General features: G+C 40.0%; 2 protein-coding genes across 3 annotated transcripts in view; one reads left to right on the top strand and one right to left on the bottom strand.

The window, feature by feature from the left end:
* The window catches only part of LOC145988871 (putative ATP-dependent DNA helicase HFM1), a 357,472-nt gene that overhangs the window by 241,819 nt on the left and 88,759 nt on the right, over nt 1-26,894 (bottom strand). The window lies entirely within an intron of this gene.
* Nucleotides 1,363-25,966, top strand: LOC145989452 (pro-resilin-like). Its single transcript, XM_083124798.1, has 3 exons — nt 1,363-1,443; nt 3,871-4,012; nt 25,536-25,966. The coding sequence occupies exons 2-3, from the start codon at nt 3,905-3,907 to the stop codon at nt 25,749-25,751; spliced, it is 324 nt and encodes a 107-aa protein (XP_082980924.1). The 5' UTR covers nt 1,363-1,443; nt 3,871-3,904; the 3' UTR covers nt 25,752-25,966.

A 26,894-nucleotide genomic window follows, 5' to 3' on the forward strand; every position in this document is an offset into this window, starting at 1 on the left:
TAAAAAATTTGGATTTAATACTGCAAGAAGGAAGTGTGTTTCATAGTGCTACACTTCAGTAAGTAGAGATGGCAACATTGTTAAGCCACCTTCGATGATTCTTATTTAAGCTGTAAACTGAAAATTTATCTTGCCCTGTCAGGATTAAGTATACGTAATACGGTGTAATGTGTAAAGATAACAAATAAACAAAAGAAGGCAAGAAAATGAGCACATTTCAAGCACGCGCGAAAAGCTTCAACACGCAATTTCCGGTCAGTGATGAATCACTCCACGTTACAACAAGACACGTAACACCTTCGATGGCCGGGTCGAAAGTCAATTAAGAAAGTAGAGCGAGGGAGGACGGGAGAGAGTGTCAGGCAGAGGCAAATAATAGAAAACAAGAAGAGAGAACACTAAAGAGAGAGACATATACAACGACTAACAGACACAGAGAGAGTAGGGAAGTCAGATAGTGAGAGGCAGTTTGAAGAACATACAGGCAGGAGAGAGAGAGAGAGAGAGAGAGAGAGAGAGAGAGAGAGAGAGAGAGAGAGAGAGAGAGAGAGAGAGAGAGAGAGAGACACGCGTAGATATCCTGATGGGTTACAAAGATACATGGAAACGCAGGAACGTTTTTATATGAATTATTTGTGTGTGTTCATTTTCAAAACAGGCCATATAGCCAATTTTGATAACCTTGTGCTGCCGATAAAAAAGGGAATAATCTCAATTTTAAATTAGATTTTTAATTTATTAAAAAAATTAATGCTACTTTTAAGATGTGTTAATAGTTGTTGTTATTTTAATGTACATTTCCGAAAAAAGATAAAGCTGTACCCTGTCCCGTCCCCGTTCCTGTGCCATTGTGGAGAGGCGTAGAAAATCATAAAACATATAGGCAGACTTACACACACGTAGAGATTGCGTGTATGTATAGAAAGACTAATCGGGACTCGACGTACAGATTAAAGTGGTATCAGAAACACTACTGTATCCACTGGGTATCGAACCCGAGACCACTTGATTACAAGGAGACATTACCACTACACCAACTTGGAACACGGCTGGGAGGGAGGGATGGTAGGGTGTCAGGGAGAGAGAGAGAGAGCGATAGAGAGAATAGATTTGGGGGGCGGTGGCACAAAGAGAGAGAAGCCGTGACTGTTTACTTTTCCTTTCTTTCGCCCAACATCTTTTTTTTCTCTCTCTCTCCTCATTTCACGCTCTATGGAGGAAGTCATCCCTACGTCGCTTCCAAAAATTCCAGCCAATGCTGTTCACTTTCACTTCCCTGGCAAAACGGTAACCTTGCCCTGCAAAAGCTCCGCACGGATTGGCCTACGCTCGTAATGGCTGGGAATATATATACTTGGCGGTCTCATCATTTGCAGCCGCAGACTTTTATAAGACATTATTTTAACTATACCAGGAGAGAAGTGACTTGTTCCACAGGTGCTGGTAAGTGTACGACTCTACAGTGTATAACTTGTTGATGGAAGCTGAGGAATTGTGTGCAGAATGGGAATTTGTGAGTGTACTCCAACAACGCTCTCTTCGATATCGATAACGAATTCTAGTTTGTTAATTTGCCCCTCGACAGTATTATGCAGAAAGTTGTGAAAGGATTTTTCTGAAACTTAGTGAAAGTGCAGGTCGCTAGGCAAGGAATGGGTTCCCGGTTCGATCCCCGATTCGCATAAGTTTGTGAATCTGGTAACACATAAAACTGAAGATCCAGTCCCGGTTAGCCTCTCTGTGCAGAAACTGTACATAAAAATAAGTTTACTGAAGCTCACTATAGTTAGAGAAATGCATTTATAAAGCAATTTTCATCACTGGAAAATGGGGAAAGGCTATCAGATCAGGGAATATGTGAACGGTTCTTCGGCTTAGGGAGATACGCATGCCAAATCATCAATGGAACAAAAACTATATCACCATCTGTCTGGCTGTTAGAGACAACAAACATCTTGTGGCCTCTGAATATATTAGGAACTTAATAATGCCGCGAATAAAATTTTGCCAGATTTATGAATACCTAGTTCGAATACCGGGTTCGAATCCTGGCCTGGGCATGGATGTTTGTGATTGTCCATTCATCAGTTTTATCACTCATCCTCATCTTCGCAAAATTAGCCAAAAGTGGCACAAAAGGTGAAGTAAAATAAAGCAATTCAATCAATCAATCGACCTCCGTGGCGAAGTGGTTAGCACAGCGAGCTATAACACCAAGGGCCTCAAGTTCGAATCCCGGTTTGACTATGAGTGAGTGATATAATGATGAAGAGACACTCACAAAGAACAGCCATGCTAATCCGGAACCCCTATTGTGACTTCATGTTCGAGGCTCTACCTCCATATGTGTTTTAACGGCAGGCAATTGGTTTGAGTTGGTGTTTTAAGTCCACTTTGTGCACATTAAGGCTAATCGGGACTGGACCTACAGTTTAAAGTGTAATCCGAACCACTATGTGCTTCCACCGGGTATCGAACCCGGGACCCCTTGATTACAAGGCGACCACGCTACCACTGCGCCATCGGGAGGCCCTAACGGAAGGCAATGTACAAGGGGTAGCTTTACTATACTCTGTCTCAGTTATCTCTAGAGGAAGCGAATAAAAACAAGTCTCTGCGCAAGTAGTGACGCGAGACGGCTCCACCAATGAACACGTGAGAGGGAATGGGATTACGTGGAGGGGACTGTTGATACTAGCCTTTAGAGCAGCGTGTACGGCTTCGCATTGCCCACTCAATTTCCCTCCCCACTTCCTCTGCCGCTATGCGCAGCCTTGTTCCACAGATACCCCGGAACAGAGTATGCAACTTAAAAGGGACCTGAGGAAGAAAAATATTACTATGAACACTTGTTCGCCTTGATGTTCCTACACATTGTGAAACTTTGTCGGTGTTTTTATGTAAGTGCGTGCGTGAGTGTGTGTGTGCGTGTGGGCGCAAGCGCATATCGGGTGTTGCAGCAAAACATCGACAAACTTTCACAGGCCATGGAGAACAAAAAATATACTTCCCTACCTTCATGTGTGTGTGTGTGACACACATACACACACGATTTGAGTTTCTTTTTGTTTTAAGTGCACTTTATGCACAGAATAGATAATCGGGGCTGTACCTACAGTGTAAGGTGTGATCCGAACCACTATCTGCCTCCATCGGAAATCGAACTTGAGATCCTTTGATTACCACTACGTCCCTTATACAAAGACACGCAAGCACTCGCACATATGAGTGACTAGCAGCAGGTCGTGAGGTTGGACATCAGGACCCACCTTCACTTACAATCGACCCCTAAGTACATTTCGAAATATAATGCGTTCTCTGGTAAGAATTAAAAGAGAATTTATTAATAAAGTTAGGTATCAAAAAAATGGGTAATATATCTTTTTGAGTTCTTTCTTTACCTTTAGATATTGATGTATATCACAGAAGATTCAGATTACACCGTGAGTGGTTCCTTTGGAAAATACACTAATATACAGAACTTGAACTTTTAAGGATGTTTTCTGAATTGAGCTGAATTTTCCCTAACTTTTCCTCACTTTTGTTAAATAATTGTCTTTACAAATCTGAAACCATGTCATATCTTCCAAAGATGAGGAATCCTTCCCAATTTATCATGATCACATAGTCTTCTCCCATAGATGAAGAATTATCCACAGACTCTCATGATCTGAGAGTCTTTTCCTACTTCCAATCCTAAATAATGTTTTACAAATCTGAAAATATTAAAAATTGTTTACAGTTCCTTCTGATCTAATAGTGTTTCCAATTGCGAAGAATTTTAATGCAAATCGGATTTTTTTTATTTTCATATCAAATTATTTATTCTGGCTTGATATATTAATAATGATATTATTCTTTGCCTTGCAGAGTTCCTCATCTTGTACTTCACAAATTCTACGCCATGTTGAGACACGTAGGAGTCCTTGCATTCGCCCTGGTCACGATGGTAGTGGCTAGACCTCAGCTAGACCGTTCCGGGAACGAAATAGAGAACCATGCTCCAATGCCGGTAAGTAAAAATATTTTTTGACCTTTCTTCCAAGTTGCTGGAGGAATGTTAACTATGCCAATGCGAAGAATATTGTGTAACCTTACCATCATATTCCGATAGTGTCGCTTCACTTTCGACACGTAAAAGTAGCACGAATCATGTCCATCGAGGTAAAACGCGACTGAAACGAACACGAGGAAGGTGCGAAAGTTTAATGTGCGCCTAAATTATTGTGGGATTTCATTACTTTTATTTGTATAACTATACCCTTCTCAAATGTACGTTAAGTGAAAGACAAGCTCTAAAATTTTTGTTGAAATGTGTATGTCAGTTTTGGATGAATCCCTTTTGTTATCTTCTCTCACGATCTCTAGCATCATTGAAGTTTTATTGTCTTCTGCGTGTGACTGCTTAGTTTTAGACGTCAAAGGGGAGGTGGAGAAAGAGGAAGAAAAAGATAGAGAGAGAAAGACAGAGATAAACAACTGATAGAGAAGAAGGAAGGGAGAGAAAGAGTGAAATAAAAAATAGCGAGACAGATCGGAACAAACAGAAAGAAAGAAGCGAGAGTTAGACAGGCAAAGAAAGAAACGAGAGAGATATAAACATAAATAAAGAAGCGAGAGCGATAGTTACATACAGAAAGAAAGAAGTGGGTGCGGAGGAGAGAAAGAGTGATACAAAGAAAGATGAGATAGATAGATAGATAGATAGATAGAGAGAGAGAGAGAGAGAGAGATATACCAAACAAGAAAATGAGACAGAGAACTGAAGATAAACGATAGTAAATAAATCATCAACACAAGACGAAGGGAAGCAAAATATTTTCCAAGACTGAGGAAGGAAGTTGAAAACCTGCTGAGCTATAAGCTACAAGAAAATGAAAACGACGCATGGAAAAGATGGAATAAAGGACAGCCATGACAGCATATATTCTTTGGTTGTTCCGAAAAAAAAAAGGGTCTTGTCTTGTTGCTTGGTCTCGGTCTCGAATGAAGGTGAAATCGAGATTCGTCTCGATACCATCCCTAGGTGAACCACACGGTAGTTACACGTTATTCCACGTGTAAACCAGAGAGTGCATGTATCATACGGTATAAGAACCATTCCCGTCATTCTGCACGACTCACTACGAATACACGCGTTTCCTAACTATACTTAGCGTATTTATTTCCCTTCCAACGCGAAGTCTGATATTTTATCCTCCGTATCTGAGTAAGATCTGCAACAATTCACCAAATTGCGCAAGTTTTAGAGCCAAAGAGAGTGAGGTTCGATCTATACCATGTCCCAGCTAACTATAGAGCGGGACATGTACGGACGTACGGTCCAGATCTTAGTCCGTACGCTAAATGAACGATCTGTCAAAATTTGCACTTGCAGTTTTATCCCTAATATTTCCCTAAGAAATTCTTAAACCAAGCGTACGGATCTAGAGACAAAAATACGGTTCGTTTGCCATGTGCGTACGGTATTATCCTCTTCAAAAGTTTGCAGCCGGACCCTGTGGCCGAGTGGTTAGCACATCGCGCTGCGACGCCAAGGGTACCGGGTTCGAATCCCGCTCGGGCTTGGTTGTTTGTGAATGTCCATTCATCAATTTCATCATTTCATCACTCATCCCCATCTTCGCAAATTAGCCAAGAGGCACAAAACGCGAAAACTAAATCAATCAATCAAAAGTTTGCAACACTTACAGAGTGAAGTAGGGAAAGCGGGTAACTCCAGTCATCCATTACGCAATCCCGTTTCTCTCACTGGTCATTGGTGGAGCCCTCTCGCGTGACTACTTGCGCAGAGACTTGTTCTCGTTCGCCTGGTCTACAGTTAGCTGGTACGTAGTTTAGTAAGAAAATGGAACTGATCCAAGCATACAGTCAAAAATGCCATTTTCAAGGCAAACGAAAAGTAGATGTCCACTGGCATGGAGACAGTAAGTGAGAGAAATAAAGTTAAATAAAATAAGCCTGACAGAAAGGGGGGGTAGGGAGCGAGGAAGGAAGAGACACAGAAATTGAAAACGTGAGAAAGAGAAAAAAGGAAGAGAAATAAAACTGGAAAGAGAAAGAGAAATAAATCTACAAGAGAGTTTTTGTTGTAAGTTCACTTTATGCACATATTATGGGCTAATCTGCACTGGCCCTTCAGTTTAAAGTGGAATCTGAACCATTGTGCAATGTGCCTCCACCGGGGGCACATCCACTTTAAACTGTAGGTCTAGTCCCGATTAGTTTATATGTGTATAAAGTCTATACGAGAGTCAGACAGGAAGTAAGAGAAGAAGAATAAACGCAGAGAAACTGACAGAAGGTGAGAGCATATACGTAAAAGCTCGAGACGAGAGGAAGAAGAGGAGAGGAAGAGGGTTTATATACGAGGGTTGATCAGCATGCTCTTTCCCTGACCAAGAAGGCTTTGCCAGAGGCCCGCCCATTTCACTACTCTTATTTTCGAACATAGTCCCCTGCAACTTCAATGAACTTTATCAATCGGTGCTCTAGGACTTCAATTCTGGACCGAAAAAAAATCTTCGACTGCTCCTGAAACCATACGTTTACATCCTCCATCACTTCAGAATCGCCGCTGAAACCCTTTCTACGAAGGTATTTTTTGAGATTTTTTAACTATGTCATGAGGCGACAGACTCCCCTACTGTCTTCCTTATGTCAATATAAATGTCCGTTGGTGACAGTTTTCTTTCAGCAAATATTTGATGACTGCACGAATAACCGTTTTCTCCATCTTCTTTGGAAAGCTTACATCTCTCACACTTCAGTCACACGTAAAACAAAAACAAAAAGGATGAGATCAAAGAAACTTGGTGAGTGTTCCTGACTAAGATAGACTAGCAGCACACGAAAATGTTTTTCCCTCCAAGAACTGGAAGTGTGTCAGGGGCAGAGCATGCTGATCAACCCTCATATATATATATACGTAGACACACAAATATAGGTATATGTGAGTATAGTATAATTTTGTTTATTCACGTGCTTCTACAACAAAACTAATTTTGTCTCCTAACTATAGCAAAGCTCACTAAGTTCGAAATGTTCATTTGGTCTCATCAATTTCTCTCTTCGACGGGGTAATTTACAGTATAGTATTAATAACTATCAGCCAACAATGGAAATATTTTTATGTCTCGTAATGCAGTAATATCGTCATAATTACTTCATCAGAACGCCATACAAGGATTTCCCATTTTCAGTTCCCGATCCCCCCCCCCTCTCCAAACACATACACGTAGTCATTGATCGCTACAGACAAACATGAACAAATCGTATGTAGTGACTATTTGTAGGCAATAAGTTTAATCTTGTGTGATTCTTAGAAGCATTGTATTGTAACATTGCAAACCTTACAAGACATGTTCAGTTCTGTTTCTTTGCAAACCGTCAAAAATATTAATTCAACAGAGCTATACAATAGTTTTAACAAGCGCCGCGACGTTTACACTTTTCCAACTTTTTTCTCTTTTTGTTCGTTCGGTGCCCAGGGCCACTGCCCCGTTCACCTCCATCCCCTCGTAAATATGGTTCATAAAACGCAGATGATCCTGCAGCATCTCTGTAATTTGCTCTTATCTGTCCTCACCGTAAAAAAAGTTCCAGGTAAGAAGAGGGCGGACCTGGCCATGGAAACGTCTGTCAAGATACCCTCCAAGGATTTCAAGGATAATGGCCGATTCCTGAAAGCTGAAACTAGGTCACACTGGAACAGGTTGAGGTGGCGAGATCATCACAAGAGCAGATATAATAACCAGGTTGAAGATGTGGAATTTACGTCTCATATTTTGTATTTTAACGAGACTACATGATAGGAAACAACATTTTTCTTGCTCATCAACGAGCTGTCAGACATAACAGAGACAGACCAAAAAGTGCCAGAACGTAAGGGTCCAGTCTCTCGTGTCACGAAAGAGAAAACCCATCTCGTATCGACATTTTAACTCTTGTCTCGTTCTCTTCTGTGTCTCGAACGGAACAGACACAAAATGCAAAATGTATCTAGTGTATCAAGTAACTAAAACATACATCTAAATACATGTAAATGCATTTAAAACATTTACACATTAAAAACACATATGACTTGTCCTTAAATAATCACACATCTCCCCCTCCCGGTATGTCTCAAATGAGAGAGAGAAAGAAGAATGAAAGAGGGAGAAAATAAAAGAAAAAAGGAGAAGACTAAGGGGAAGGGAAATAAGAGAAAGGAAAGAAAACAATGAAGAAAAGAAGAGATACACGACGGGAAAACAAGAGGAGATGGAAGAACGGAGAAGAGAAGAGGAGGGAATGGAAGAAGAGTGAAGAAGAGAGTAAGATAAAGGGTAAATGAAGACGGAGAAAATGGGAAATAATATATTGGAAGAGAAGACAAGGAAAAAGGAAGAGAGATAGAGAAAATGCACTGTTATATCACACCATTCATCTGCCTTTCTTTCACATTACAGAGAACGATAGAGAGAGAGATATGATATAGACACGAAGATAGAGAAAAGTTAGCTTTATTCTTAAGACACTAACTAGGCATGGCAAATAACAAACTTTAGAGCGATAAGAATACCTTGTATTAAGTATAAAGTGAGACTGATATCCGTACAATGTCGACATTTTCTAGAACAACTACCTTTAATCAAACAAGACCCGAGCCGTCATCCTGACAATGAAGTCAAGGGTGTTAAGTTCGAATCCTGAGTACGGAATGAGCCGGTCACCGTGGCGGAGTGGTTAGTAGAGCACGCTATGACGCCACAGAGGTCTCGGATTCGAATCCGGACCTGGGCATGGATACTCCTCGTAAGTGTCCCTTCAATTTCATCATGTAATCACTCAACTCCATCGTCGATATTAGCCAAAAGTGGCAGAATAACAAATTAAATCAAGTACGGAATAAAAATTTATTTGTGGTGGTAGACCAATCATCCTCATTGTCTCGATTCACCAAGAGAGCTGAAAGAGTGAGGTAAATTACCCCCCCCCCAAAAAAAATGGTCTAATATAGAAACCCATACAGACAGAACCTTAGGTTTTTGAGATTTTGGAAGTGTTGATAGATGTGAAACAATGTGAAGAAAAAAAATCCTTCTATAGTGTAAAAAAAAAAGTAAAGTGCTCCCCTGTGTTTAGCACTGCACCATGAAGGCGGGTAGGGGGTGTGGGGGTAACGCCCCACACTTTCTTGATCCGGTCGTGAGTGGGGGTGATGTGATCAGCATCACGCCCCTGATCGCCTTTACCCCCCCCCCCCCAGGGTTTCCCCCAGGTACCCATGTCATTCGACGCTGGGTGGGCGCCGGGGTCGCTTCCAACGTTAGAAAAGATCCCAGATTTGAACCGGCCGGGGATCGAACCCAGGACATTTAGCATGGTAGTCAGTACGACTGATCCACCGCGGCCACTAAAGTGTACAAAAATTATTCCTCGTCGAAATTTCGTAACAACAATCAGTGATACAAGAACCGGAAATTAGATTTCGTCTCACGATAAAGCAACTGTTAAGCAACAAAGCAACACGAGTGATTTTTGTAAATCGAGAAGGAAACAACAGCTTTCCCTTGCCTCAGTTGACCTAAAGTCGAGAAGAGACTCCAACACGCACAATGCAAATGACATGAATAAACCCTCGAGTGCGTACAAATGGGGGAAGTGAAGACGAACAATGAGTAGGCCGTAAAATACAATTTACGTTGCATAACAAGAAATCCCAGAGACTGAATTCACAATTCCATAGCAATAAAACAAGAAAAAAGTCAAGTATGTGAGGATGAACAACGCGATTCAATCTTTTTCTACCTTGGAGGTGTAGAGCACGTGCCTTAGAGTCTCTACTACGTAATTTCTTTTCGAGTTTCACCCAACACACAATAAAACAGTCTGGAATACAACGATGTAACATCAATTACATTTTTGTTTCGCTTAATTCGTTGGTTGAGGAAGAAAATTACGCCATAGCATATATTCATATCGCAACAGACACCCCGAGCAGTATCGGTCCTCAAATTATGATTTTTTGTGCTTTGTTCATATTGGGATGAAATTTTCACAAATATTAATCTGTGAATACATGTTCTCAACAGCCGTTATTCTAGTGTTTCCATCTCAGAGATGGTCTACATTAACGCGTAGAAAATGTAATCTATGTGTACATGTTTGCGTAGACAATTTAATCTGTACGCCGAGAGTCTAATTTATTTCCACATCTACGTATAGACAATGCAATCTATTGCTACATCTATGTGTATGCCTACAATAAAAGGAAAGGCACCAGTAGTTGGCACTCTTTCCAGTATACTGTAGTTCACACAGTTTCCAACAGCTTATGAAAGAATGTTAAATAATAAGGTTCATCAAAGCTCACATTTGGTTGAAAAATAAATATAATTATGCATTGTTATTAATATTATGCATCCATCAGTCATTAAATCCAATCCATGTATATTAAATATTGCACGATGGATAGCCAGGGTGTTACTTGTGATGAAGGTTGCGTAGCTTGGACCTGATTTCTCTTAAGACTTTACTCCTAGGGTTTGTTTCATTTCGGTTCAGAAACGTGCTTCTTGAACTCTATAATAAATTATCTGTGTTAAAACAAAGATCTTACCTCAATGAGATAGGTATAGTACGGCATGGGTGCCAACCACTGAATACAATACTCGACACTCTTTCTACCACTTACTAACACGAACTTCAGCTCAATAAAAATAGTTTTTAACGCTGTACAAAGCGGGTGTTCATATGAAATGGTAATACTAGTACCTATTATATTCCAACATCAATGTGGTTCTAGAAGTTCATAGTGCCAACTAGTTAACAATATGCATATCAAGTACCGAGTTGAGAGAAACGGTTGTTTTTTACTGAAGTGCCTGAAGTCCAACCAAGTTTTCTATTTCCAACTTTGACCGTCTCCATAAGCACGTTGGTGAAGTGGTTGTATTTACTTGCAATAAATATATCCTGACAAAGTTATCAAAATTACAGAAAGCGGCGCGTATGTACCTAAGATGGAGAGATGTCGTAGGCAAGTAATGCTTTGTTTTCTAACTGATTTTGACTTGGAACGCAAGTTCCCCCCTTAGTCAAATTATCGTAATCTAACATGAAAATCGCTAAAAGTATATAAACATAACTGTACTTTAAAGTATTTTCCATAATAACAAATTATGTCAGCTACTGAAACTATCTGAAACTAAACACATCAACTACTGGTTCCGTGTAAGGGTTTATGGTTAAACAATGTAAAATAAATAGAGAGGCTATTGGGAATTTTCAATATTGTGGGTTAAACAAGAAATCTCTAACGTACGGTGTGTTATTTACAGTGAATATATTTCTAAAGAATCGCTTATAACTTACGGACGTGATCCATAGAATTATGCAGATAAATTCCTTAAAGGTGTCAAATAATGGCACCTTTCTCTTAATCAAGTTTTACATCTAAGCGTAAACACTGTAATCGAGTGGGTTTGTCTATAGCATATTCGGAACAGTGATGCGCCATCGACCACAAGTCTATGCGTTATCTATGCGTAATATATGCGTAGATTATGATACTTTTTTAGTTTACACTGTCTACATACACGATGGTGATTAAAGTTTGGTTTATAGTTTACATAGTCTACATAGACAATGGTGACTACACCAAAGAAATATGACAAGAAAAAACAAACAAAAAATTTCCATTCTCTTTCAAGCATCGACTGTTGGGAAAAGTGAAAATGCAGACAATAAACACGTGGCAACCGTGATGGTAATTCATTTTTCAATCAATCACGAGAATAGTATACATGTATCATGTATGACACAGTAGATTCTTGTAATTGTAAGCCTTCTTCACCAATTGAAATCGGGGATAATTCTATTTCAATCCTACAACGTACGTCGTTAAAATCACGCTTTCTGTTTCTTTGAATTTTTAAGTCCATTTGATGTACAGATAAGCTAATCGGGACTGGACTTACAATTTAAATTGGCATTCGAACCACTCCACCGCATATCGAACCCGGGACCCCTTGATTGCAAGGCAATGGCGTTACCACTACGCTATCGGAGAAGCCCGGAGTTAACATTTATATTTACATAGTCTACAATGTCTACAATAAGAATGTAGACGATAGTTGTTTACACGTGGAAGCACATCGCTGATTCAAACCCATGCCGACGCATTACCCCTGCAAATATACTAATCGACCCTGATTCTACAGTATAAATGTCGGAACCGATATGTAACCTACTCCTACCGGAATCCTCTTGATTACAAGGCGACAGCGTTGGTCACTATGTTATAGAGGAAGCAAGAGCTTCTTGACCTATACACCTCTAGACTTCTTGTGTGCCAGAAAGAACGCGCCGTTGAATCCATTGCAACACGGTAGCTCTCAACCACGCTTTACTTGATTCTGGCACACTTGAGAAAACGCATTTTCCTCCTAATTAGCTTCATTTATGAAGACGGCATAATAAGTAATCTTCCGAACGCATATTGCGTAACGTCTTGCTGAAGACAATCACAGGAAGCCACAATTATCCAATCTTTCAGTACCACGAAGGAGACCATGTAAGAATTGCAAAACGGACGAAAGGAAAATGTGAATTACGAAACAACAAAAATAGCTGCCAAAAAAAATAGATTTTCGGGAAAAAACATTCTCGGTCTCCTGAATACAATGAGGTTCGTTTGCATTTAATTATATAGGACGGTGAGGTTTGTCAGACCGTATAGCGTCAATTGGTATCATATTGGTTCTCCTGTCCAAAAAAATTGATACGTGTATCTTAAGGTATATTGTATCACTGCTTTTGAAATATAACTGCTAGTTACTGTTCATTTTAAAAGTAGCTGTAAATGAATGAAGTAAACTGTTTTGCAGTTTACTTCATTCTAGATAACCCGATTTAGGTTTTGCTTGCATGAACTACACTATTTACACTAATTTTCATTAAATTTAACAGATCTATTATGTTGAAATTTGAAATTACAGAGGTAAGAAATTTCAAAGTGAGCTCTTATACCTGAAAAAATACGTCACTCAAAACAGTCAAAACATATGAAGTTTATTTTTCTCTGACGAGCTTATACAAAGGCAGGAATTATAATGTTATTACATAGTTTTGTATTCACAGTGCATATTATGCACAGTACAAATAATTAATTATGTGCATACCTAGGTTCAAATATTGATCACGGACTTTACTTTTCATCAGGTGGAGCTAGCAACTTTTCTGTTATTCATTAAATATTCCATTCATAGTTTCTTTGGTATTAAATTCCTTGGTAGAACAGCTGTTTTATACGAACGTTAGTGGGCTTAAGCTGGACAACGAATACGTGTTGTTATCGCTCTATTCTGATACCTTCTTTTGCTCAGTCATGTAATAATTATTATTGTTGTTAATAATAGACCAATCAATTAATATTATTAACATACATTATTACTATGTATGAGGCACTTGGTCCCTACTCAGTGACGTGCTCAAGGGTGTGATTAGTGGGGGTTATACCCCTCCCATTTTGGCCAAGTATTCCTAAAAAAAAGAACGTCAAAGGCGAGAAAATAGCAAAATGAGGACTACTAAAAAAATAGTACACACCCCTACCTTTTCGAAAATCCTAGGCACGCCACTGTTCCTACTCAGAAATAATTATGTATTTATGTACAGAGAACTCGAAATGCAAAATCAAGGCTAATGCATTTTTGGTGCATTAATTGACAGTTAAAAGTGAAATTTTGGTTTCTTTGAAATTATCGCGCGCGGTCGATTCATTATAATGTGTCAAATGACATGATTTTCGTTCTTGTGTGTAGACAAATGCCTGTCTGGAAGGGAAAAGTCATTTTTCTACCATTCGCTTATGAAGCTCGAGACTCCATTCCCAACAAATGCGACCTCCGTGAGACGAAACAAGACAGGAAGGCCATGTCGCTCGTGTCAGACTACAGTGCCAAGTCCTTGATCAGACGTCGACACGCGGAAAAGCCAAGAGCACGTGGCAAAAGACAAGGGAGGTGGGGGACGTTCGAGAAAAACAATGCTACATTCCGAGTTTCATGGTTGTGAACCAACACGAGAAGCCATGCTTCACAGAAGTAAACATGCTAACTACAGAGGTGGTTGGCGGGGAGAGGCGCAAACTTCCGTTGATCAAAGGGGCGGAGGCCTGGATTTCTACGACCGGGATCAGAATAGATTTGTTAGATCAAATTATTCTCGACGTTTTCTAGGGATGGTTCCGAGGCCGTAACGAGATCAGTCCCTTCGACACTTAAGTGTCCAATATTCTCGATCTCGGCATGAGATTTCAAAATGTACGTAAACCAAATTTGCGTAATGAAGCAAATTATTCAGACATAGGAAGCAGATTATTTATGGACAAAATTGATATAATTTTTAAAGTCAATTCATTTGTGAGTTTTTGCAGAGTGATCACTGGCGTACACAAGGGGACAAGCCAGTGGCGGCGACTGGGTTCCAAAACCGGGGGAAAAGGTGCCAAAACTGGCGGGGCAAAGACAGTATATTTCCCTTTGTAGATAAGATTTAGCATAGTGAGGGGACAAAAGTGGCAAAAAGTGGGGGCAACTGCCCCCTCGCCGCCACTTGGAGCAGCTGATGTTACAGCCCCTTCCGATATTTTGAGAAAATCAAAATTTTTCAAATGAAAGCAGTAAATAACTTGGGAAAGCCAAAGTGGTAAATGCAAAATCCCCCTTAAAATGACCCCCGATTATGACCCTTTAATTTCATCATATCATCACTGATCCTCATCTTCGCGATTAACCAAAAGTGGCAAAAAAAGCGAACCAAAATAAACTAAATAAATCAATCTCTCCTAAATAAATATATCGTGCATTCAATATCTGTGTTTGCGTTTGCGGCATCCGTTTATTCTCACCTCTATCTCTACGCACTCTTTATGATGATCTGCCCCTTGGAAATGGGAGCTGTTAGTAATGGGTTTCCTGCTTAAGAGGAAGAGGGATTCCTTTTTGGACAACCCCCGTACATGCCGGACGAAATGTACAGTCAACTAATGCAGTAGTTTCGACCACCTGCAAACACTGGCGAGGTTCACTTCATTATGCACGTGGTGACGTTAATTAAAAAGCATTGCAGTGCACTCGAAAGATAATACTGAAAGCCCTATAAAAAGCAACAAGATACAATCTTGGTCTCTCTTATCTTTTTTTATCGCAATGACGCAACGAGCGACTTCGCCTTTCCCACTGCTTTCACCGAAGCAACAAGATCTTCCCGCACCAAGGTCTCGGGTTTGCAAATAGTCTCACGCCTCCAATTTCACTTACCTTGCCACTGCACCGGGTCGCATCACATTAAAATTCATATTCTCGGAATGATATGGGCGCTAGATTGCATAATGAATGTGTATTTTGCAGTGAATTAAGAAGTCCAAACAATGCGTTGTAAATGTTGTTTGGAATAGCACCCCATTAGGTGTAATTGGAGTCGTGACTGGCTGTGTTCAACACATTTACAATTGTTCGCGTTCACGGATAAGGTCGGATGAAAATGTACTTACTACTGAATGACGTTGTTGATTTACAATCAGTTGCAGCGAGTAAAAAGTAGATGATTTACAATCAGGAAAACGCATAAATCTCCCACTAAGTAGATACTGGTAACGACTGGTAAAAAACAGTTTCTCTCCGTCTGTGTGCCCACTAAGTAGATACTGGTAACGACTGGTAAAAAACAGTTTCTCTCCGTCTGTGTGCGTAGACCCTAAATATACGAGTTTCTATTTAAGTCCACTTTATGCACAGATAGGCTAATGGGGACTGGAACTACAGTTTAATCTGGGATCCTAACCCCTGGTCAATGTGCCTCACTGGGAGTCGAATCCGTGAGGCCCTAAATACATGGCTACAGGGTTATCACAACAACATCGGAGAGGCTCGTAAGTACAGGAACATCAGTACGAATCAAAAGTCCTGGTATATATGATGAAGAAAAGGGAGAAAACATTTGAGGGTATGCTGCCAACATAGCGGCCATCTTGGAGGAAGCTTCCTTTTTTAAATGGAAAAGTGATCATGTCAATATGGGCTACAATTTCGCGAGAAACACATTCGTATACATAATTTCAATATATCTTTAATCCTTATGCTGCTGGAGTCGTAACGATTGTTATAATCCATAAGTTTGGAAAACCCGTTTAAAACAAATATGCATAGGGAAAGACGAAACAAAGGTACTGGTCCTATAGGAAATGATAACTTTCTATGACATGTTATCAACATGGTGACAATCTTGATATCCGCTAACTTGGTGTCAACCATTTTTTTCTAAATGGAAAGGTTTTCAAGTCACCATCAAATTGGGCTAGAATTTCACGAGAAACACAAGAAATATCAACGTAATTTTAACGATTATATAATTTAAGCAGAAATGTTTCTTGTTATAGTGGACTTAAAAAGATGAGTACCAATTACATCGATTTCTCGAAATATATTAATTAACTTGTTAACCTGAGCGACATTCGTTGATACCTTCTTTTTACAACACGACAAGATCATAATGATCTCCATCACCTCTTCTTGAGTTAATACCATTACTTAAACCACCACTGATTTGGACCCTTTCTCCCTTAAAAAAATGATGCAGCCCAAAATTTTCGCAATTATCTAATTTATAGCGATTTCAGTACTGAATTTACCATCGACAAAATTAATAGTAAATTAATGTCAGTGTTTGGAAGTAACAATTGCTTGTTTAGAGAATTCTAACCGTAACTATAGTTTATTTTAAAAGTAGGTAGCTGTAGTTGAAACAGATTTATTTTTGCAATAGAAGTAACTTTGTCAAAATTTATTATTACAGTACTTAACGACACCTAAATGTTAACTTGAAAATTTTTAACGTGAGGGAGGAGCTAAATTTGACAGTTCTATTTCCAATTATGTGTATTCTCTGGATGCTAAGGTGGAAGGATTTTCGTGTAATCTAGATTTTGTTGCATGCTACATTTAGAACATCCACGCTTTATTCCAATTCGTCATTTCTAATTGCGTGCGAAGACTTGTATCTTGTGTTTCGTTTCTTTATCTTGTCAGACTTATATTACCTAACAGAGACTTAAATGAAAGTATTTTTTTGTATTTATTATATTACAATTAATGATCACTGATTCGTGTAATTTGTTTGCAAGAAAGTTACCAGCAGGAAGTATCTGTAAATGTAACATACAGTTACTTTTAAAGTACCAGTAACGGTAATTGTGTAAGTCAGTTACTGTTTGAACCAAGTAATGTAACTGTTAAAAAACAACTTTCCTAACACTGATTGCTAGTAAATGAACACAGGTAACCACCGAGTAAAAATCTACCTTCTTTTGGAAAGACGCATTGGCACAAATGCCAAGTTAAGCACACATCCTGGTGAGATGAAACAAGGAAAGGCTCGGCTATACATCTCCTTCCACGCCGGGGATGCCCTGGGAAGGAGATCAAGGCCGCCTCGGTTGTTCTGTCTGAGAGGAGCTTCAGGAAAAAAAGGAGGAAGTCGCCACATAGGGGGAATTAACCGCGGCCTACAAAATACTTACACGCAGTGTTGTCATGAGTAGGTAAATATCCCTCTCTGAAGGGAAAGTGAGGTAAAATTTAATACGAAGAGGGAAATTTCATATAATTTTAAAAGTAAAATTGAGGGTATCGTACTCGCATGTTAAGTAGGCGCTGGTCATTTGGCCTGCGCCATCAAAGTCCGTTTTAAAAGTTCAAAAATGTGAAAGGTTCTTAAAATTTTCATCACGTTAGAATTTCTGGACTCGCTGTGATATAGTCGGTAGGACACCCGACTGCCATGCTGGGTATCCGAATTCGATTCACGGGGAGGGAATTTTTCAGAACACGTCCATGCACAAGGCGGCTCTTATGGGGTTCACCTAGCCTCTCATAAAATGGGTACCTGAGGTCACACATAAATAGAACCGTGGTGCTGATTACATCACGTCCACAACGGCCTACGTCCACATCCGTTACGAAGAAGGGCCAAGGGGGCACGCTCCCCCAAATAAATTAATGCCATACTAAAATTATATAATTTTATTTCAGTCACTATTACTATTACAAGGGTTATTGTTATTGATTTAGTTTATTTTACTTCGCGTTTTGTGCCTCTTGGCTAATTTGCGAAGATGGGTATGAGTGATGAAATGATGAAATTGATGAATGGACATTCACAAACAACCAAGCCCGGCCGGGATTCGAACCCGGGACCCTTGGCGTCGCAGCGCGATGTGCTAACCACTCGGCCACAGGGTCGGGCAATTACAAGGGTGGTACTGGAAAATGACAACTTCAAACCGTTGGAGTGTTTATTGAAGGTGCAACAAAATTATGTGGGAAAATGTGCCCCGTTGCCCCCTCTCAGCGTGATAAAATAACGTCATTGCTCCTCCCTGAAAAAATCTTACGGACGTTCATGCCTACACTAGAGCAATCAAATGATTCATCGAGATATTTGCCTTTGTCTACAGTCTACACAAAAGCTAAAGCAAACCACACGAAGATTCACTTGAATGCTGTAGAAGCAATTCTGAGGAGATGCATTCTTTTTTCAGAATTTGGAATGTCTTAGCTGTTTTTCGAAAGGACAGGAAATTGGGAGAACGACTTCCAGCGTGCCCTTAGGTTCACCTTTCCTTTATTTAGGTGGAATAAATGTTTCTCTCTTCATTTCTTCCAATAAATCATTCTAAGTAAGCATTAGAGATACCATAATTGCAAATTTTAATTTGACTCCTGTAACTTTCTGATTATCTAGATGTTAAAATGATCATAATTAAAAAAATATGTCACGAACATTTTTCGCAAATTATAGAATTTCGTATCAAAAATCATAGTTTTTTATTTCTTCCTTCGAGAATAAAATTCTACGCTTGTTTGATCACACCTCGGTGGTTGAGCGCGTCCAGTGTTGCTAAGGAAGTTTCCACTTGCGAGCCACTGCCTCATCATGGGGGTTTCTTTATGAGCATCCCTTCATCAATTTGATTTAATCACCGATCATCCTTATTGTCGCGATTAATTAAAAATATAAGAGAAGCGACGCCAAATAAGAAAACAATGCAAAATTCAAGCTGGTGACAAAACAGGTGTTTCGAAAGTTCACTGGTCACGTTACCAAAGTTTGAAGTTAATTTCCTGCTTGATATTTTCCGTACTCTCTTACGAACGCTGAACGGTAGAAATAATAACAAGTTATTGTCACTGTGACACCTTTATAACCTATTTCATATATCGTACCATTGCAAGAAATTAGAAGTGCGTGCGAGAGATTCGTCTCTGTTTTGGGGGGATGTATATAGCGCGTGTTCATCCCAGGAAGAAGACTGTATCTACAAAATAATAACTATCTACTGTGTTTGGAAAATATGAAGAGGAAAGAAATATGCAGAGCGGTGCCGGAGCAAGATGCTGTAAGGGTTTTGACGTAGAATGAGACATAAGTACGTACAACAAGCAACGTAACGCCAAAAGTCAGCGTCTGTCTGTTTGAAGAAATATAATTTAAAATTATTGCCATTACTTGATCGTGGATTTGAACTTTCTAGGATGATAACTGTCGCATTGTAATCAAGAGGTCCCCGATTCAATTCTTGGGAGAAGCACATCGGAACCCACATTGAACTGAACTGATTAGACCGTCCGTGATTAAAGATGCCTTTGCCCAATACAAAGGGAAAATTATATGAAATGGGGAAAGTTTTACACTTTATAAAGGAAAAATTCTGCCCAAAGATTGTGGCACCACTGCCTGCACGGCGATTGACTTTGAGGAACGCTGGGGCCTGTTAAAGTCGTCGCAACGCGACACGCACTTCCTTGTGATTCTCGTATTGGTCAAAACCGGCAGACATTTTTACAAGGCAACGCGACAGAATTTGCCGAACATCAGGGAAGACTTTTGTTTCCGTTCCTGTTCTGCAATAGGAAGCACCATTTTTCTTTATTTGTTTCTGCGGGAACTACACCATCCAGGGATTTTAACGGGTAGTTGGCACGCTAACATTTTACCACACACCGATGAGCACTCGAGAGGCATGAAGGAAGCATATAGCGGTTACATGGCACCTCTCTCTCCCTTGTATATAATATAGAAAAATTGTTTACTTATTAATGGCGTTCTTACATTCTATAACGACCACTTGGCAGATACTCCAAAATTATTGTAAGTCATGCTTACGATCAGATAAGCTAATAGTCGGTAGGACCACACGGGAGACCCAGGTTCGATTCGCTGGGTGGCTGCATAAAGCGGTTCTGGGGTTCACACAGCCTCAAATAAATGGGTACCTGGGAGAATCCCGGGTAAAGATAGCCGGAGCATGGTGCTGATCACATTAGCTCCTAGATAGATGAGATCGAGAATGCTGCATCCACTATGTGCCTTCATGGCACGGTGAAATGTATACGGGGAACTTTACCTCACCGAACCACTATGCCAGGCGTCTCCATTAAGATTCGAACGAGGGACGCTTTAATACAAGGCGACAGGCTTATGGGCAGACCTCAAGAAGAACACGAAATTTAATTATTAGGGTATTTATATATTTTTTAAAATTTTACGTCGCATTTCTTCCTCTTTTCGCTAATCGCGACGATGAATGATGATTAGATGAAACTGATGAAGGGACACTTATAAAGAACACCAATTCCCCGGTCGGTACTCAGAACGGAAACTTCGGTGGTAAAATCGGAAGTCGACCACTTAACGTCCTCGGTCACCGGGTCGATTGGAAATATCTTGAAGGATGGATATTTGTGTGAAATTTGTTGATAATATTCAATTTTGTGAGAGCATTCTAATTAGCTTGTTTTTATTTTGTTTGTTTTGTTTAACTTTTGCTCAGATAGGCTAATAACCGGACCTACATTAACATCCGAACCACAGGGAAGTCTCCACTGGGAACGAACCCGTGACCTCATGATTACAAGACGACAGCGTTAGCGCTACCCCATCGGGGAGACCCGCCAATAGTGTAGTTCCTATCAATTTCCTTGCATTGTAATCAAAAAGTTCCGTATTAGATTCCTCTTTTGGAAGTTCATTTTTCAGTGGTTGGGATTCCACTTTCAATTGTACGCTCAGTCCCGATTAGTCTATTTAAGGATGAGTTGGAATTAAAAGTAATCTTGACAATGTTTCCTTTTTTAAACGTTGTTAAGAGGATAAGATATAATCAGGTCCGGATTTATGTATGTCGAGACTCGGAACTAACAGAATCTTGACGCTCCCCTGTATATAATTCAGTAGTAAATTTTAGGTCAAATCATGTCAGATATTAGCTCTATATTTTTTTCTTGTTACAGTACATATACAGCTACATCTATTTTTTAAAAATCTTGTGGCACTTTTCAAAGCATTCTCTCCCCACTGGAAGCCTTGGGATGTGAGAGCTATCGCGTAGCTAAATGGTTAGCGCTCCCACCTTTGTTAGTACTGGGTTAATTTTCGGTGGAAGTTCCAAAATTTCGGTCTTACATCATGGCATGACCCAGCATCGTGAAGACAATTCAGAAGCTAGGTCTTGAAAGTCAGGAAACAGCGGCGATGTGACATGATGAGCTGGCCACGTTTCAAACAACATAAAGGCGCTTGGCAGGACTTGGCAAGAGTTTGTTTAGTTAATACTGGCAGCCTTAGCCAATATATATCTATTTAAGAACAAAAACTTGCAACATAGTATTGCACGTAAGTAAGTAACATGAATCCTCATTACGGTTAGAAGAAACTCGTATCCACCTCATAAAGAGTCTATGAGCGTGAGAATTTTTCCACGAGCTACCAACACTGAAAAATTAAACGTATCGTAAAAGTAGAGTGGATCTTGCATAATATTAATTTTCCCCATGTTGAAAGTTCTGCATTAGAAACTTGTCGCTAGTGTCTCTGGTATAATGGCCGCTGTATCTAGGATAACTTACTTCACATTTGTCAGAATGACGGAAACTGAATTTGCGGAGTTTTCCGCATAGGAATGTAACGTAAATGTAATTGTTAAAATGAGTCAAATTACGATTTGAGGAAGGTATTTGGACCTCCCTGATGTCGTGGTGGTAGCCACTGGCGTAGCATGACAAGGGATACCGGGCACGGGACCCTCCAGAAATAGTGCCACATTACATTGCTCCTAATGCAATTTTTACAAGAAACGAAAGTAGCAATTTTCTCCACTGATTTCGAAAATGGCATTAACTGCTATTGATTGGCTCTTCTCATTTTTGCTAGCGCCGAAGAATGTTAATTGTTGAATGATTGTGTATGGATAAAATTACATGCGATTTTTATTAATCGTAAGTGGAGAAATAACGCAAATTTAGCATTTTATGCAATAGCGTTTTAGGGAGACTATCAGCACAGTCTGCACGTATTGTGTGCCGAACTCTGCAAAATTTGCAAATTTTCTCCAATGTGTTCAATAACATTTTAGCAAAAGAATTGTTTTAGAGAGAGAGAGAGAGAGTGTGTGTGTGTGTAAGGGTTGAAATGAGCGCAATTCCTGAACTCCGCAGAGGAGATGGGGGTTTCATTGGCCCAAACTCAATATCATGACATTATTTAAAAATAAATAGTACTATAGTTAACAAGCAACTTGCCAGGTGTCAAACACCTTTTATTACGTTTGTTAGTTACAAGGAAGGTGTGCGAGTTCACCCACTCAGCAATGTATGAAACTTTGAGAAAAAATTGCAAATTAAATCCACGTGTACATTTTCGCCAATATATTTTATTCGCAAGGCGAATAAACCATGTTTACATCGAAAACCATGTTTACATCGAAATCTTAGTATATGGAAATTAGAAAACAACATTTAAACCATTACAGAAGAAAGGGAAATTATTGAAAACAATGAAAGAAAAGTATAATATTACAAAGAAAATTACAAAAAAAAATATCTTAAACTATCTTGGTGACGCTAAATTACAAGAGCAATTGTGACAGTATTTCGTTACTTTGCGTTACGTTGATAAACTCCCAGGTCGAGGATCCATTTGCCAGGACAACAAGCTTTGTTGTGTGATTTGAAAGTTGTGATTGCAACGCCTTACTTTCATCTTGGTAACTTACCGGACTTTGGAAGTGTCTCACCGAGATCTTCATGATCAGAACGAGAAACAAAGGAACTTCCAATGTCCACGTCACCTCCTTGGAACAAATCCCACACCGCAGAGAAGAGGGATAGGAAGAAGGAAGACATCTCGTTACTTTTACTTGACAGTTCGGCATGAAACGAAATCACAATTAACCCATTTCTGCATTCCACGTGAGCTACGAGGAAATGGCATCATGCACCTTCCCTTGTCTTTCGGTACAGGACATTCACAAGGAAGTGGGTTGAACGCTTCTCATGATTGATAAGCAGATAAACCGAGCCTTTCCCAGACATCAAAAAGTCTTTTTCCAATCGTTAACGTTATGAATCTGTGCATTCTCTGGAGAAGGCTGCAATTTCTTTCAAATAAGCAACTAATGGCTGCAGATCTTCACTGTCTTTTTACCTTTTGAAAGGCGGCACGTGGAGTCCTTTCGACTCCCATTACAGGAAATCGAAACCGGAGAATTTGCTCTCGGCAAATAACAGCATAGCATAAATCCAGCTGCACGTATTCAAAGCTGTGGTAACAAACAAAGGAGTACCAAATAGAGGAAGAAAGTCGGAACCACTTTTAACCGTGCAGGCATTCTCTTCAACCTAAGGAAGGCCCTACCATGTCATAGGTGGCAATTCTGGAAAAATAATCGATCGAATAATTGATTTGAATGAAAAGAATTATATAATCTGTGAAACATGTTTCACCAACAATGTAAGTAACTTCTAGAGTTACTTAATTCAAGCGTGTTGCATGTATGACCTGAAAGCGAACTGTTCCTTTACAGTTGACCATCTAAAATATGAACTTCATACATTTAAATATAAAACTATAGAGGCAAGAACATTAAAAAGTGAACTCCTAATCTTGAAAAATATAGTACGCGATGTGAAACACTTCCTCGTAACATACTATGAATATGGAAGTTTACTTTCTATTCTTTATTAAACCAAAATGTTGTTCATTATTGTCGAAACGTACAAAACAGTAAGTTTAACACTTAATTTGGTTACTCCTTACCCGAAAAAGGTAACCGAGTGACAGTTATTTATTTCAAAAAGTAACTCCCAACTTGTTACTTTCAAAGCCTTTACACATTCAAACACACATACAACAACAACATACGTACATACGTACTATATGTATATGTAGTATAGTACATCTATAGTACGTATGTACAGGGTGTACCAAAAGTCCCATTACCCCCCCCCCCTGGCTTTGAATTGCAGACAAGCCTGCAAAATGTTATTTTAACAGCATGCGTATGATGAGAGGATGGTATACCATTAAATCAGACCAATGACCACCATTTACTGCAGAGGATCTGTGTGCACACTGCCAACTTCATGGCACAGTATTATTCGACTCCAGGTGTGATGTGAAATCCTCCGTAACATGGCTGGCGTGAGGGAAGCAAACGCGCTGCGACCAGCTTCTTGAAGTTCCCCAGTTGTCTGATAACGATTATGGGTGACTTTCTGTTTGATGTGCCCCCATAGCGCATTATCACAAGATGTCAGATTTGGACTTTGGGGTGGCCATTTTTTGAGGTGCTGGTAAATTTGGCGATCCTCATCCAATCCATTTGTCTCTGAACACATCACTGAGGTATTCTCTTAAAATGGCCACCTGAAATCCAGATCTGACATCTTGTGTCAGATCTTGTGAGGTGAATAATACTGTGCCATGAAAATGGCAGTGTGCACACAGATCCTCTGGAGCAAATGGTGGTCTTTGGTCTGATTTAATGGTATACCATCCTCACGTCATACGCATGCTGTTAAAATAACATTTTGCAGGTTTGTCTACAATTCAAAGGGGGTGGGTGGGTAATGGGACTTTTGGTACACCCTGTATATACAATACATACTATATACTATATGTATATACATGTGTGTGTGTGTGTGTGTGTGTGTGTAATACACATACGTACATACATACAGAGAAAGATGGGGGAGACGGAGACTGTACATACGAGGGGTGCTCGATAAGGTCTCGACGCAATAGGCAAAGTCCGAAATATCTATGTATGTACACACTCAGTGCTCGAAGGTGAAATTCTTAGCTGGGGGATGCTTCATGAAAATTTTCCTAACTGGGAGGATAATATCTCCTAGCGTTCCTCCAACTTCCAGCACAATATACCGTTTTCACGTGTATGTAAAATTTTATGAGAAAATTATGGAACTGCCTTCGCGAGAGCTCGTGTGTAGGACGTTTATGTCGATGTTACTAACATTGTTTGAAGTCTGCTCCAGTGATTTTTAGGATCGGTAGGAAAGTCACAACGAGTATAGTTTACATACATACAATCTGTTACTAGGAACTTTCTCTTAACTTCTAGATGTTAGTAGAACATAAGGCAAGTTCGTTCCCTGAAGTACTAATGGATCGTTTTATTGTTCTCTTTTCAGTACAATTTCGAGTACAAAGTCGAGGACCAGCCCACGGACACATACTTCGGCCAGAACGAGGTAGGAACAGAAACGGGTAGAGTCGACGGTAGCTACTTCGTCTGGTTGCCCGACGGTAGACTGATGACGGTCACCTACTACGTCGATGGAGAGAGCGGATTCGTCCCCCAGATCAAGTTCGAAGATGCGGCCAATCCGTTCGCAGGCAGACGCTAGTACTACGTACAGAACCTTTACCTTTCAGCATCCCCTCTAACATACCTCTTTCCATGTTCCTACCCCCTCCCGTTCCCCTCCCCGCCGACTAACCTGTACAGCGCGACAAGAGAGCACTACTTCAACGGTTTTATTGTGTATATGTTTTATTATTATGATTTTTTCATTATCACAAAAATAAAATTATTTTTTAAACAAACATAAATTACAGTGTTTCTCTTTCGTGGATACGTGTGGAAATAAATAAAAATACTTATTCTGAGTATGGTTCTTATATGAAGGTCAGTGCCGGATCTACAAATCTTGCCCCCTCCCCCCCGCAAAATATTACCAAAGGCCCCCCTCTACCTACCGTTACACACACACACAAATATAATGTATGTGTGTGTAATTCTTGATCTCGTTGATTGATTGATTGAGTTGGTGTTTTAAGTACAGTTTATGCACAGTAAGGCTAATCGGGACTGGACCTACAGTTTAAAGTGGAATCCGAACCACTATGTGCCTCCACCGGGTATCGAACCCGAAACCCCTTGATTACAAGGCGACGACGCTACCACTGCACCATCCGGGAGGCCTTGATCTCGTTGACAAAGTCACACATATGGGCCTAGAGGATGATTCAAAACTCATTTAACACGCCCTTATAAATAGTAAAGTAGTTAGGCTGGGTATAATTGGTCATGATAGAAACAGGTTTTCCGACTTTGTCGCCGCTTCGCCGCATAAAGCGGCTCTAGGGACCACCCAGCCTCCAATGAAATGATACCAGGGAGGTTGGGATAAAGGCGGCCGCAGCGTGGTGCTGATCACATCACCTACAAGATGGCCGACATCGAAAATATGTGGGGCTACACCCCCCATTCCCTAAATGTGTCTTCATGACACGTTGCTATATGCACAGGGAACTTTAACTTTACCTATATAAATTGTATTTGTTTCTGTACCCCTGAGTAACTACGTTTATTTTTTACATACGAGTATACGAACCCTCTACTATGTCTATGGCTGAGCGTCCCCTAAAGGCTTACTTGTCTGCGGGGTTTTGCGGCTTGTAAATCCGGCACTGATGAAGGTTCTCATTATAAGACAATGTTAGCTGTTTACATAACAATTTTACTCCGTCTGTAGGAAAGGAATGGA

Source organism: Lepisma saccharinum, chromosome 6, assembly GCF_977018435.1.
Source record: "Lepisma saccharinum chromosome 6, izLepSacc3.1, whole genome shotgun sequence".
Taxonomy (NCBI): domain Eukaryota; kingdom Metazoa; phylum Arthropoda; class Insecta; order Zygentoma; family Lepismatidae; genus Lepisma; species Lepisma saccharinum.

Coding starts and splice junctions, on each gene's coding strand:
- LOC145989452 (XM_083124798.1), top strand. CDS start 3,905: ATGTTGAGACACGTAGGAGTCCTTGCATTCGCCCTGGTCACGATGGTA. Junction 4,013..25,535: donor AGAACCATGCTCCAATGCCG/GTAAGTAAAAAT, acceptor TTCTCTTTTCAG/TACAATTTCGAGTACAAAGT.